This window comes from Cetorhinus maximus, chromosome 2 (genome assembly GCF_964194155.1).
Source record: "Cetorhinus maximus chromosome 2, sCetMax3.hap1.1, whole genome shotgun sequence".
Classification (NCBI taxonomy): domain Eukaryota; kingdom Metazoa; phylum Chordata; class Chondrichthyes; order Lamniformes; family Cetorhinidae; genus Cetorhinus; species Cetorhinus maximus.
The window spans coordinates 202769993-202782046 of NC_135880.1; the positions used below are offsets into that span (position 1 = coordinate 202769993).

The 12054-nt window shown below is 41.1% G+C and overlaps 1 protein-coding gene across 1 annotated transcript; it reads right to left on the minus strand.

The window, feature by feature from the left end:
• Positions 1–2239: 2239 nt before the first annotated feature.
• Positions 2240–10283, minus strand: LOC144690925 (myb/SANT-like DNA-binding domain-containing protein 2). Its single transcript, XM_078558835.1, has 4 exons — positions 9995–10283; positions 6588–6636; positions 4889–5333; positions 2240–2888 (listed from the first exon to the last, which is right to left on the minus strand). The coding sequence occupies exons 1-4, from the start codon at positions 9999–10001 to the stop codon at positions 2487–2489; spliced, it is 903 nt and encodes a 300-aa protein (XP_078414961.1). The 5' UTR covers positions 10002–10283; the 3' UTR covers positions 2240–2486.
• Between the last annotated feature and the right edge of the window lie 1771 nt (positions 10284–12054).

The following is a 12054-nucleotide window of genomic DNA, read 5'->3' on the forward strand; positions in this document are numbered from 1 at the left end:
AATGATGGGCTTGTGTCTCCTGAAACTATTGCACAGGCACAGAGTGTATGTTGTTGGCCAAGGAAATGGCCCTGTCAGGGATTGAGTATAGAGCCTGCAGCCCTGGCATGTGGTGGTGGTTCTTATTTGGTCGGCTAGCTGAAGGAGCGTTGGATCAAAGTGTCCCGGGTGTCCCTGCGCCCTGGAGGTTACCCAGGTCAGCATCCATGTCCCCAGTGTTCTCCTCACTGTGCTCGTCCTCGAACTCACTACTGGATTCATCATCTGTTGCCTGTGCAGCTGCGTCAACATCCTTTTCTTCCGCTGGGTCCCCCCTTGCCAGTGCCAGATTGTGGAGAGTGCAGCATGCAACCACTATCAGTGACACCCGGTCTTGGGGGTATTGTCGTCCGCCCCCTGAACGGTCCAGGCACTGGAAGCCAATCTTGAGAAGACCTATGGTTCTCTACCACCGCCCTTACGGAGGCATGGATCCTGTTATACTGCTGCTTGGCCTCTGATCTTGGGTGGCGGAAAAGCGTCATGAGCTACCTTTTCAGGGGATAGCCCTTGTTACCCAGCAGCCATCCATCCAGTCGGGCTGGAGCACTGAAGAGCCTTGTCACCTGGGAGCGTCTCAGGATGGAAGCGTCATGGGAACGGCCAGGGTACCTTGCACACACTTGCAGAACCTGCATCTTGTGATCACACACTATCCGCATGTTAATGGATTGGAATCCTACCCTGTTGAAAAAGGCAACCAGCTCACCCACTGGCACCTTGATAGCCACATGTGTGCAGTTGATTGCACCCTGGATGCAGGGGAACTCAGCAATCGCTGCAAAGCCTCTGGCTCGCTCTGCCTGGCTGGCCTTATCAGTATGGTAATGAATGAAAGTCAATGCATGTCTGAGCAGAGCTTCTGTCACCAGCTTGATGCAACTGTAAGCAGCTGATTGTGAGACTCTGTCATGAAACTATTAATGTATATAATATTATTGGAAAATATTTTTCTTTTAAAATAGAGGTTTAGTCTGTGGGTGTGTCTTAATTGGATTAAAACCAGCTAGTCTGGGTTCCTTGATGTGTACTAGTTTTGAGATGTAAACAGAGAGGTAGAAATTTACATTTTTTGAATAAAGCATTCAAGAAGGTAAGTGAAATCTGCCTCCTAACTAGCAGATACCAAGCAATATATTTATGTTACTAATAAAAATGGTACTATGAAAGGGGTTTTATTGTTAGAAGAGGCTGGTTATACAATGAGAATTTACATTCAATGAGCTCTGCTGGGTATAACTTTCGTGCTTGTAGGACAGAGGCAATGTGAGATCAACAGCAGCTGTAAGTCTCCAGCTGTTCCACAGGAACCAAAGTGAAAAGAACCTTATTTTGAATTTGTAAAGTGAAAATGCTTTGCCTGGTGTCTGGTTAAGTCTATGGGTTGCAGTTGCCTTGATGATGATTAGTTTGGGAATTTGTTAAAAGTTATGATAGTAGTAATTTGCAGCCATGTGTATATATTTAACTTGTGTAAATTAATAAAATGTTTCATTTAGTTTAATATAAAACTTCTTGAGAACTGGTGGTCTGATTCCTGAATTTAGAGTTGCATCTCAAACATAACACTTAAAAATATAAATTATGACAATTGTTTAAAGTTTCCCTCTGGGATTTTTAAATAACTCAGCCTTATCGAAAGCATGTCTCATAACAGGCTCCACAAAGGTCCTCCACCAAGCCCTGGAAAGAGCCAGAGGCATAGAATTCGAGGGCTACTGTGACCTTCAGTGCCACTGGCATGGGGTGTCCACCCACACAGTCGGAGCTGATCTCAGGCCTGATCCTCTGACAGATGGAGGTCACTGTCTCCCTTGAGAGACACAGCCTCCTTCGGCATTGCACCTCAGACATATTGAGGTAGCTGCATCGCCGCTGTAAACCCTGGCAGCAGGATACTGAGTGAAAATTTTGCCCACTATCTTAAATATTCTAAAGAAATAAATATCCTTTAATTTAAAGGACTGAGATGTCAAATTGCCTGTTACACATGGTTATTAGATCTGACACTAGTTGGCCAGTAATGCATTTGGTATATAGTGTACCAGTAGTTTCAAATCAAATACAACTGCACTTGTTGAAAATTTGTGTGCATGTTCCATTACCAATCACTACAACTCCAAGGGTTAATACAAAGTGCAATTCAGACAAGAGTTCAAAAATATTTATGATTAGTTTATGAAAAATATGACAACATAAATACTTTAAATCATTTTATTTGTGTATATATTTGTTAAAAAGGAACTGTGCGATTTTGCTAAATGTGGGTATTGCAAGTATAATACAAATCATGAATAATCATATCAGAGCTCCCTACGAAAAGGTGTTCATTTTTCAGATCTATACATTGTACTGTTTCTTACTGAGACATCTTACAAAATGATAGTAAGATCATCAACATTGAACTAAATTTTTGGTCATGTGATTTACAACATTTTTAGTTTAGCTTATCTTGTTCTGCAGGTCCCAGGTTTCTTATACTTGAGTCTATAGCCCAGTGCTGACTCCAGGCATTCCTGGATGCAGCCCTGTTTGAGGACCTCAGATTTTACTGGATACCACTTACAATAAAGTTTACTCTGGTCCATTGAAGATGGGTGCCAGATGAAATGATGAATATCTGCACAGGCATGTTGGTCATCGATTATATTCACTGGGCATTGGAGCAGTTTCATTAGCTGTTCCCGGATGTTTGTTGTCACAGCTTCTATGTAGCAGTATTGGATCTGATTTACTCCACTGAGTTCACTGTCTCGCTCGGTATCCGACTCTGGGGAGGCGGCCTGGTCCTCACCTGATTCTTCAGCCCAGTCTTCAGTGGCATCCAGGTCTGACACATCTGTTCTTACCTGAATTGAGAAACGTTAGAACAAATTTTGATTGGTAAAGCAATTAGAAAAGTGCAGCAGTTCTTGGTTTCCATAAAACAATGCCCCTGTTGATTCTAGTGAATGCATAATTGTCTCAGCTACTGTTATTTATTGTATTTCTAAAGCAACATTAGTGGCAGGTTGTTAATAGTAGGTAGTATTCTAATTAACCGTGTAATATTAAATTACTATTCTTTTATAGACCAATATCTATATTCTGTTGTATTATGAGTGAGAATAGCAACTAAGGCCAGTTTAGCACCCTGATCTTTATCCTATTATTGGACTTTGTCCTTCCACTGAGAGATCTCCTCAGATTGTAATCAATTTACAACAATGCTGTATCTGTCCAAATTATGATTGTGCTTTGGCATTCTCCATCACTCAGTAATGTCCTTTAATATTGTAGAATTACTTCTGAGTGAAATGGCTAAGTAAGTTGTTGACTCCTCTCCTCCTGTGGGATATTTACATTGCAAGATCTGGTCAATCAGATTGCACATGCAATTTCCAAATTCCCAAATTTCCAAACAGCACTTTCAATTTTGAGCCATGTACCTTCTTCAGTATCAAGGATTGGTCTTCAAGCGGCCAGTTCATCCAGAACAATTGATGTCCAGTCCTATCGCTTACAGCCATTAACATTTACTGCTGCCTGCTCACCTCCAACCAGATGATGCCTGGGTAATTTGGCAGCACTGCCATCAGCTGCAATGTTGTAATATAGACAGGCATGAGGATCCCAAATTTATCTCAAATAGGATTAATATAGAAGCAGATAGAAGAGTTGCTCATCCCAACCACCCGAGCTGGATGCCGTCTCAGTTTTCAGGGATGATAGAGTATTATGCTAATTGAATGTGTTTCCTGGTACCTATGTTTAATTTAGTTTATTGATAAAGTTTAGGTACCAGTTTTCTTCATGAAAATGCATTTGCAAAGTCAGTTCAGATTTTTTTTTTTGCTTGCCCACCATCCGACAATAGATAATTAACAATGCAAATAGTGCAAACAGTGAGGAGGCAATGGTGTAGTGGTATTGCCATTGGACTAATATTCCAGAGACCCAGGGTAATTCTCTGGGCACCTGGGTTCTAATCTCGCCACAACAGATGGTGGAATTTGAATTCAATAAAAAATCTGGAGTTAAATGTCTAATGATGACCATGAAACAATTGTAAAAACCCATCTGGTTCACTAATGTCCTTTAGGGAAGGAAATTTCCTGTCCTTACCTGGTCTGGCCTACTTGTGACTTCAGACCCACAGCAAAGTGGTTGACTCTTAAATGCCCTCTGAACAAGGGCAATTAGGGATGGACAATAAGTGCTGCCAGTAATGCCCACATCCAATGAATAAACAGAGACAGGAGTAATATTCAATTTTCCAGATATAGTAAAGATGGCTGTTAGTGAGGAATCCATTTCATTTACGTTGCTGTGGGATTTCTGAGGCTTCCCCCAAGAAGAGGCATGGATTGTCTGCATCGAGGCCCGGGTGAAGCATGTGCATTTATAATATTCCCATCTCATTTGCCTCAAGGTTTCCTGGAAGGACACCCAAACACAGGGGCATCCAAAGAAGTTGCCAATGTGCCATGACCCTCTTCACATCAGAGGATCTGAGGGGAACAAGGGAGGCCTGGAAAAGTGCAGCTTTCTCTTCCAGCATCTCCATGAATTTTTTTTACTGACAGAATGCAGTCTTAATGGCTTAAGGCCAGTGGCCAGCCCCAAACTGCAGACATCTTAATCCATAAACTCCACCTCTAATTTCAGCTCTGTTTTAAGCACAGGGCTATAGTGCCAGTGATGTGACCAGCCCGTTCAAATTCAGACATGGCCCAGGTGTGCTGTCCCTGCAGCTCCTGAAGTCAAGAGGAGGAGAAAAAAACAGCTAGAGAAAAGAAATCAGTATCAGAATATGAAATATACTTCATCAGTCTGGTTGTCTCATCTTCAACATGGGGTAAACACTAACCTCTATGTTAAGTCCACTGTAACCTAATGCCAAAAGGCCACTTTCCTCTGTGATTCGAGAAAGGACATCTTCAGAAGTACATCTGCGCAATGGCATCCATTTCACTCGCTGCAGAAGCTGCAGGCATTCCATCTCACTTACTGTCATATCCACGTACTTGTAGAACACACTTCTCCATTTTTTAGCCTCAACTTTCATCTCAATGACCCTGTGACCCTTGCCACCTGGAGTAAAGAAGGATTCAACCAGCTTTGACCCCCTGCCGCTCAGCTTGGTTAAGTAATAGCGGATCTTGGGATTCCAGCGCGTGTTGTAACCAATGGCATAAAGTCCGAAGCCAGAGAGTTCACGTATCTGGTCTTTGGAATCTATGTTGAGAGGCAACCAAGTGGGACATGCAGTTTCTATCAATCGAATGTAGGAACGAACTGCCAGGTACTTTCTCCTGTAAGAGAATCACAGTTAGTATTTAAAGTGCTTAGAGTGGAACTTTCCATTTGCCCTCTGTATGAAGGTGCTGATCCATTCTGGAGTATGCTTCCAATATGCACTTCAAAATCTCACCCAAATAACCATTCCCCATGTTTGATTCCAGATAATTGATGCTAGTCAGCTGTTTGAGCATGGGAAGAATTAAAGTCAAACTAATTACAGTCTGCACCCCATGTCCATATACATACACAAACTAGCAGCTCCATTGGTGCTCAGGAGCTAATCTACCCCTCCCTCACTTAAAATAATTACTGGTAAAATGCGCAACTTTGGTAAGACTTTTACAATTGAGAGAGTTTATTTTCAACAACCCTCAAACTTGACATCATTTTTAAAAGTTAACTCATTGTCAAGGTTCAACTTTATTAGTATTTGGTAATACATTACCTGTAAAATATTTGTATTTCAACAGATGGCAGAAACACAGAAACTATTCCACTAAGCAAATCTCTTCAACCTATTTTTTTCTACAAGAGAAAGCAATGGATCAAGCCCAAATATAATCTTGTTGAAACCTCTACAAATGGGCATTAACCAGCAGAAGGGATTCTATTTAGATTTTTGTCAGTCTAATTTCAACATATGGGGCAGAATCTTCAGCTTGGCGAGCAGGGGCGGGGCCCACTCGTCGAGGTGTAAAATGACGCGGGGTGACGTTGGGCGTGCATCCTGATATCACTGCGCGTCATTTAAATTTTCAGTTCGGCGAGCACGCAGCCGAGTTGGCTGCACGCCCGCTGAACTGTCAAAGGCCTTTTAAGGCCATTTCAAAAGCCATTTAAGCAATTACCTGAACTGCCCGTCCAACCTTAAGGTCGGCAGATGAAGTTTCATGAATGATTTTAAATTTTCACAAAAAATTTTATTAAAATTAATACACATGTCCCAGCTCATGTGACAGTTTCACATGAGGGGACATGTCATGAAACTTTTTTCACCACTCTATTAAACTGTTTAACCTTAAAACTAATCTCCCTGAGGAACCTCCTTAATTGTCCCGCCCACATAAAATGGTGGTGTGGACCTGATCAGGGGTGCCGATCAGGTCCACGCCCGCTCCCACACCACCTGCCCGACAGGCAGAAAATTCTGCCCATGATCTCAAGTCTTCACTTAAAAGCTTACAGGAAATATTTGAACTTCAATGCATGATGTTAGCAATTAAAAACAGAAGATGTTAATAAGAGATTTGATGTTCGCCGCCTACCTCTCCAGTCCTGAAATATCCCCACATATTGATCTACGGTTAATAAATCCTGAGGGTGGAAGAAGAAATATATTTATTATAATAATGCTTTATAAATTTACAATCTATATGTCTATTCACAAATAATGCAGAAATAACGACAATTATTCAAGAAATACACTCTAGTGTTAAGGCTTTAACTTCACAGATTTATTGAGCACTATTTTCAGAATACTGTCACTCCTGCTTCACATTTGTTCTGGTGTCCAAAACATGAATAAGAATGCCAGAGGAGGTGAGTAGTGTTACACTTCCACCTGTAACCTCGAGGTCAAGGTGATACAATGCACAATTGGCCAGACGCCAAGGCATGACAAGGTATCAAAAGGAGTATGGGAAAAGTTATTGATGTATTGTCAGACTGAAATAATGGACAGGATTTCTAGGTCGGCCGGCAGGCGTGATCAGCGGGCCTGGGAGCGGCTAGGGAACGGACCACCGACCGCGATCGGCCCCCGACTGCGATTTCACGCTGGCTGGCCAATTAATGGCCAGCCAGCGTGAAGCGCGCACTGAAATGCTCAGCGCTGCTGGGGTCAGAGAGGGAGGAGGGCGGGTACTGACTTAAGCACGGGCGCAGGCAGACGCTGAATGAAAGCTCCCTGAAGGCAGATAGCTGCCTTGGGAGCTGAAGACTTGAAAACCATTCAATAAAGTTTTTAAAATCTGGACAAGAATGTCCACCCATCACAATCAGTCACTTGAACATATACAAAATAAAAATTCTGTCCATACATTTTTATTTTTTTAAATTTAATAACGGAAACCTTATCCCGCCCTTGGATGAGGTTTCATGAAAAATGCAAAGTCCGCCTGGTCGATTCACCCATCTGCCAACCGTGAGGTTGGGGGGAACCATGAAAAATCGGAGACAATTACAACTCTAACTGCACTACTGGGCTTCTTAATTATCAGTGGGCGCGGTTCCGATTTTTGCGTGCGCCTGCTGACCGAAATATCGCACAAGCGCAAGATGACATCAGAAAGCTCGCCCAATGTCATCTCGCGCGATTTTGCATCCGATCGGGTAAGGCGGGCGCCCGCCCACCTACCTAAAAATTCTGCCCAATATTTTACCAATGTTATATGAATTGTTCAACTTGATTACTATGGGCAGAATTGTTCTCTTGTTGGGCGGGCATGCGCCCAACCCGGACGAGAGTAAAATAGTGCGTGATGACATCAGGTGAGTATCCTGAAGCCATCGCACACTCTTGCGATCTTTCGCTTAGTGGGCACGCGCAAGAGGCAGCGATGTGCCCGCCGACAATTAAGAGGCCTACTACGGCCCGTAATCAATTGACTAAATCTGATTTTTCGCTGCCCGTCCAACCATTCAATTGATGGGCAGACAAGAAGGCCAAGCGGCCTTTGGATTTTTTATGAAACCTCATCCACGGGCAGGACGAGGTTTCCACAGGAATTGAAAATAAAATGAAAATGTTGAAATCTCTTTTGTAACATGTCCCTGCTCACATGATAGAGTCACATGAGCAGGGACATGTTTTAACATTTTTAAAGTCTTTATTTATGTTTTTTTAAAATCTTCGGCTGCTTGAGGCAGCTGTGTGTGTTCAGGGAGCTTTCGGTGTGCGCACCAGCGTACATGCACAAACATCTGCGCACACCCTCCTCCCGCCCGCCCCCCCACCCCACCCAGGCGGTGCTCAGTGTTGCAGCACGCAATTCACGCTGGCTGTTAATTGGCCAGCCAGCATGAAATCGTGCTCTAGGCCTGATTGCGTGCAGCAGTCGGTTTCACAACCGCTACCGGGCCCACCTGCCTGCTGTGCCTGCCCGATGAGGTAAAAATCCTGCCCTATGATGTGTTCTGGTCACTGAGATACAAGGTCGGTCATTCAAATCTTATAGTAATACATAAAAAAGACAGAAGGTTGTGCCAGAAAATTGAATCACAAGGAAAGGCTTTTCAGCCTTGAAAGGAGATGACTGAGAAGAGGTCACAGAGAAATATAGAAAACAATAAATGATACAGAAAAGCTAAATCCAGAACATTATTTCAAATTAAATCATTTTTACAAGAGGGAGTGACAAACAAAAGATCAGCTGAGGACTGACACCAGAACAGTTATTTGGTTATGATTTGTTCTTCGGATGTGAGCATTGCTAACAAGGCCAGTATTTGTTGTCCATCCCTAACTGCCCTTGAGAAGGTGGTGGTGAGTCACCTTCTTGAACCGCTGCAGTCCAAGTGGTGTAGGTACACCCACAGTGCTGTTAGGGAGGGAGTTCCAGGATTTTGACCCAGTGACACTAAAGGATCAACGATATAGTTTCAAATCAGGATGGTATCTGACTTAGAGGGAAACTTGTGGGTGGTGATGTTCCCATGCATCTGCTGCTCTTGTCCTTCTAGGTGGTGGAGGTCAAGAGTTTGGAACATGTTGACGAAGGAATTTTGGCAAGTTGCTGTGATGTCATAGAAAGAATGATCAGCATTGTGGAATGAACTTTTCGGTAGGACGGTGGAGATAAAAACTTTGGAACATTTAGGAAACAGTTGGATACTGTAACAAGAGATTGTTAAGTCTTTTTTGGAATTAAGAAGTGGGATTTACCAAATGCCTTCCTTCATCCATATTCACATCATAATCTTACATTTTGAATATTACTGTAAACCATTTTATTAGAACGGAAGTTGCTTATATCAAACAAAATAATGATAATGCTAGCTTCAACTTTTGAAGTGGTATCTAATTATAGTACCCATGTTTTCTATATAGATCGGAATATAATAGTGGAAGTATAAACAAAATAAAGTAGATGTCATAACTAGTTTAACTCATTACTTCATTAGAAAGAAATTGTGAAGCCAAGAGTTCAATATTTCTGTTTATCAGTAAACCTATGCACCTCACTACATCCTGTGCCTCTTAAATTAAGTTACCCATTAATTAATTTTTAACCCAAACTCTTCATTTTGCTGTCTTATTTACATTGTTTACTTCAAATTATTGGATAATCCAACATTTTTAACACATCAAAATGACACTGAATTATCAGGAGTAGACAATCAGATCTACTCAGCCCAGATTTTTTAAAGTGATGTTGTTACAAGCATTTAATTTAATATTATATCAGGTAATATATTGATTTGCTCCAACTATTAACAGGTATGACTATTCTTTTATTCAAAAAAAAAAGTGGCTGATGTTGTGCTGGGCTTTTAATCATAAAAATCTGCAAAATGTAATCTTTCCCTGTACTATAACCAATTTTGCAATTATTATTCAGGGTAATTGCCTTCGCAATACTCCAGTGAAAGCAACAAAGATTAGCTGCTAGGTTAAATAAAATCTTACTGAGTTAGTGTTTTACAGAACTATTTAAGAAGTTTGTTTCCTTACCAGCCATTGTGTTGTATGCTGTGTTGAATTCAGGGAGCCTTCCCACTGTGTCCCAATTTGTTTTTCATTTTTAAGGAACTAATGTATACTTCTTGAACAAGCTGCAGGCATGATCAGACTGATGGGTCTTTGCAATAATGCTGCTTCTTCACTGTGCCCAGTTCTCATCCTTAACCTCTGTCTATAATTAACCCTTTGCAGCTTTTAAGTTAGGCACATGACAAAAATGACTTCCTGTAAATACACCAGGCATATTATAGGGTAGAAGTAAATGAATGTATGGAACATATCTTTATATAGACCTAGGAGTAAGCTGACAAATTCCGGTCCTTTTTCTGTTGCAATTTTGGTGCAAAAATTATCAGGCAGCACTAAAAGCAGTCAAAACTGCTCCTTAATAAATTACATGGATTTCATTGTAACTCAATGCAGCCTGTTGTTGAAAATGTTTTACTCTAAGACACAAGACATGCACAAGAGCTTCATTTAGAAGAATAAGAATGTGCTTGTTTTACACAGATGGCCTACTGTTTGACTGGAGCCTTTAACCCCAGAGCTGGCTGTGATGTGCATGAATTCTTTGAATAGACAAGCTAATATAGTTCAAAAAGGGTTTTACGGAAAAAGATTATGAAAAACAGGGTAGATTTTAGGAGGGTCTTTTCAATTTATAATAAACAGAATTTCCTTCTTATATAATAATCAGTTATGTTTGTTACTGCTTTTCCATATTTCTCACAATTGGTTACACAAGGACAGAAATCATGCTGCTGATATTAGTGAACAAATACATTTCATATAACTTTTCTGCTTTGCTTTATTGTAGATGATATCCTGTTTATTCCAAATGGGATAATGTCTCTACTTGTGGTCATAGGGATGTGACATGAATAAGTTATGCTTGTGTCAGATTGACTGGTAGTACATTGCCTCTGAGTCAGGAGGCTGTAAGTTCAAGCTCTGCTTCAGCATATCATTTCTGGTAACACTTCCATACGATTGTGAGGGAATGCTGCATTGTTGGAGAATAAATTATTTAAACTAGTCTCTAGCTACCTGTTCAGTTCAATGTAAACATTTCCATCACAATTTGAAGAAAACCAGCGGAATTCTCTTGGTATACTGGTTAATATTCTTCCTCCCTCAACTACCACTAACAAAGCAGATTAACTGGTCATTATTTTAGGGGGCTTTGCTGTGTATGGTTTGGCAGCCACATGTTCTGGCGAAAGTCATTCCTTAACTTGAAATCCGTTGGGATATCTTGAAGATGTGAAAGGTGCTCAACAATCTAAGTTTGCTCATTCAGTATCAGCAACAATAATTTCCAGGCAATGTTTTTGCTTTAATGAAGTAGTTTTCATTGTGTTATACTGTGTTAACATTAGGTAATATGACATCTAGCAGCATTTCTGAGTACAATACGAGCAATTGTGTAGCAGCAGATTTAGCTCATGCATAGTTGGTCTGGAACGATTGGAACAGCATCAGCATAAATCCAATTACAACGGAACAAGTTTTTCTTCTTTCTAAACCCTGATTAGTTCATCAGTTCATGGATTACAGGGTCATGAGTAAAATATTTAAAGGAGTATTGTTTCATTATTTAATGAAGTTTTTCAATAGTTTTCTAAATAACCAACATAATGATGCAGCTCAATGGCAAAATCATTGCATTGCAAAAATGTAATTTGTGTATGATTAGAAGTGTGTCAGCTATTTTTGGGCTTCTCTCCTCCCAACAGAATCATGCTTCACCTTGAAAGTCAGTTCTACACAACAATCTCTTTATTTTCCTCAAGTGTTATACTAGTCTAGATTTTCCATTATCGCAGTTTGCAAATAACAACATGCACTTTTACAGCTACGGAAAATGATGGCCGAGGCTCCAACTTTCTTTCCAGTATATGGCTGACCAGGAATCTCTCCCGCTCTTACCACCTGCAATTGGTGTGTGTTGGAAGGATTTGCAGGTTGATATTTAACCTGTTTGGCCATGTTATGAACTTTCTATTGCCATCAGGTCCTGGGGTGGGACTTGAACCTAGAGCTCCTGGTTC

What these genes read in the sequence shown, in the direction of transcription:
- LOC144690925 (XM_078558835.1), bottom strand. An exon ending in GATATTTCAGGACTGGAGAG is followed by an intron (nt 5,334 to 6,587) that starts GTAGGCGGCGAA and finishes ATTCTCTTACAG; the next exon opens with GAGAAAGTACCTGGCAGTTC. An exon ending in ACAGTGGACTTAACATAGAG is followed by an intron (nt 2,889 to 4,888) that starts GTTAGTGTTTAC and finishes TTCTCAATTCAG; the next exon opens with GTAAGAACAGATGTGTCAGA.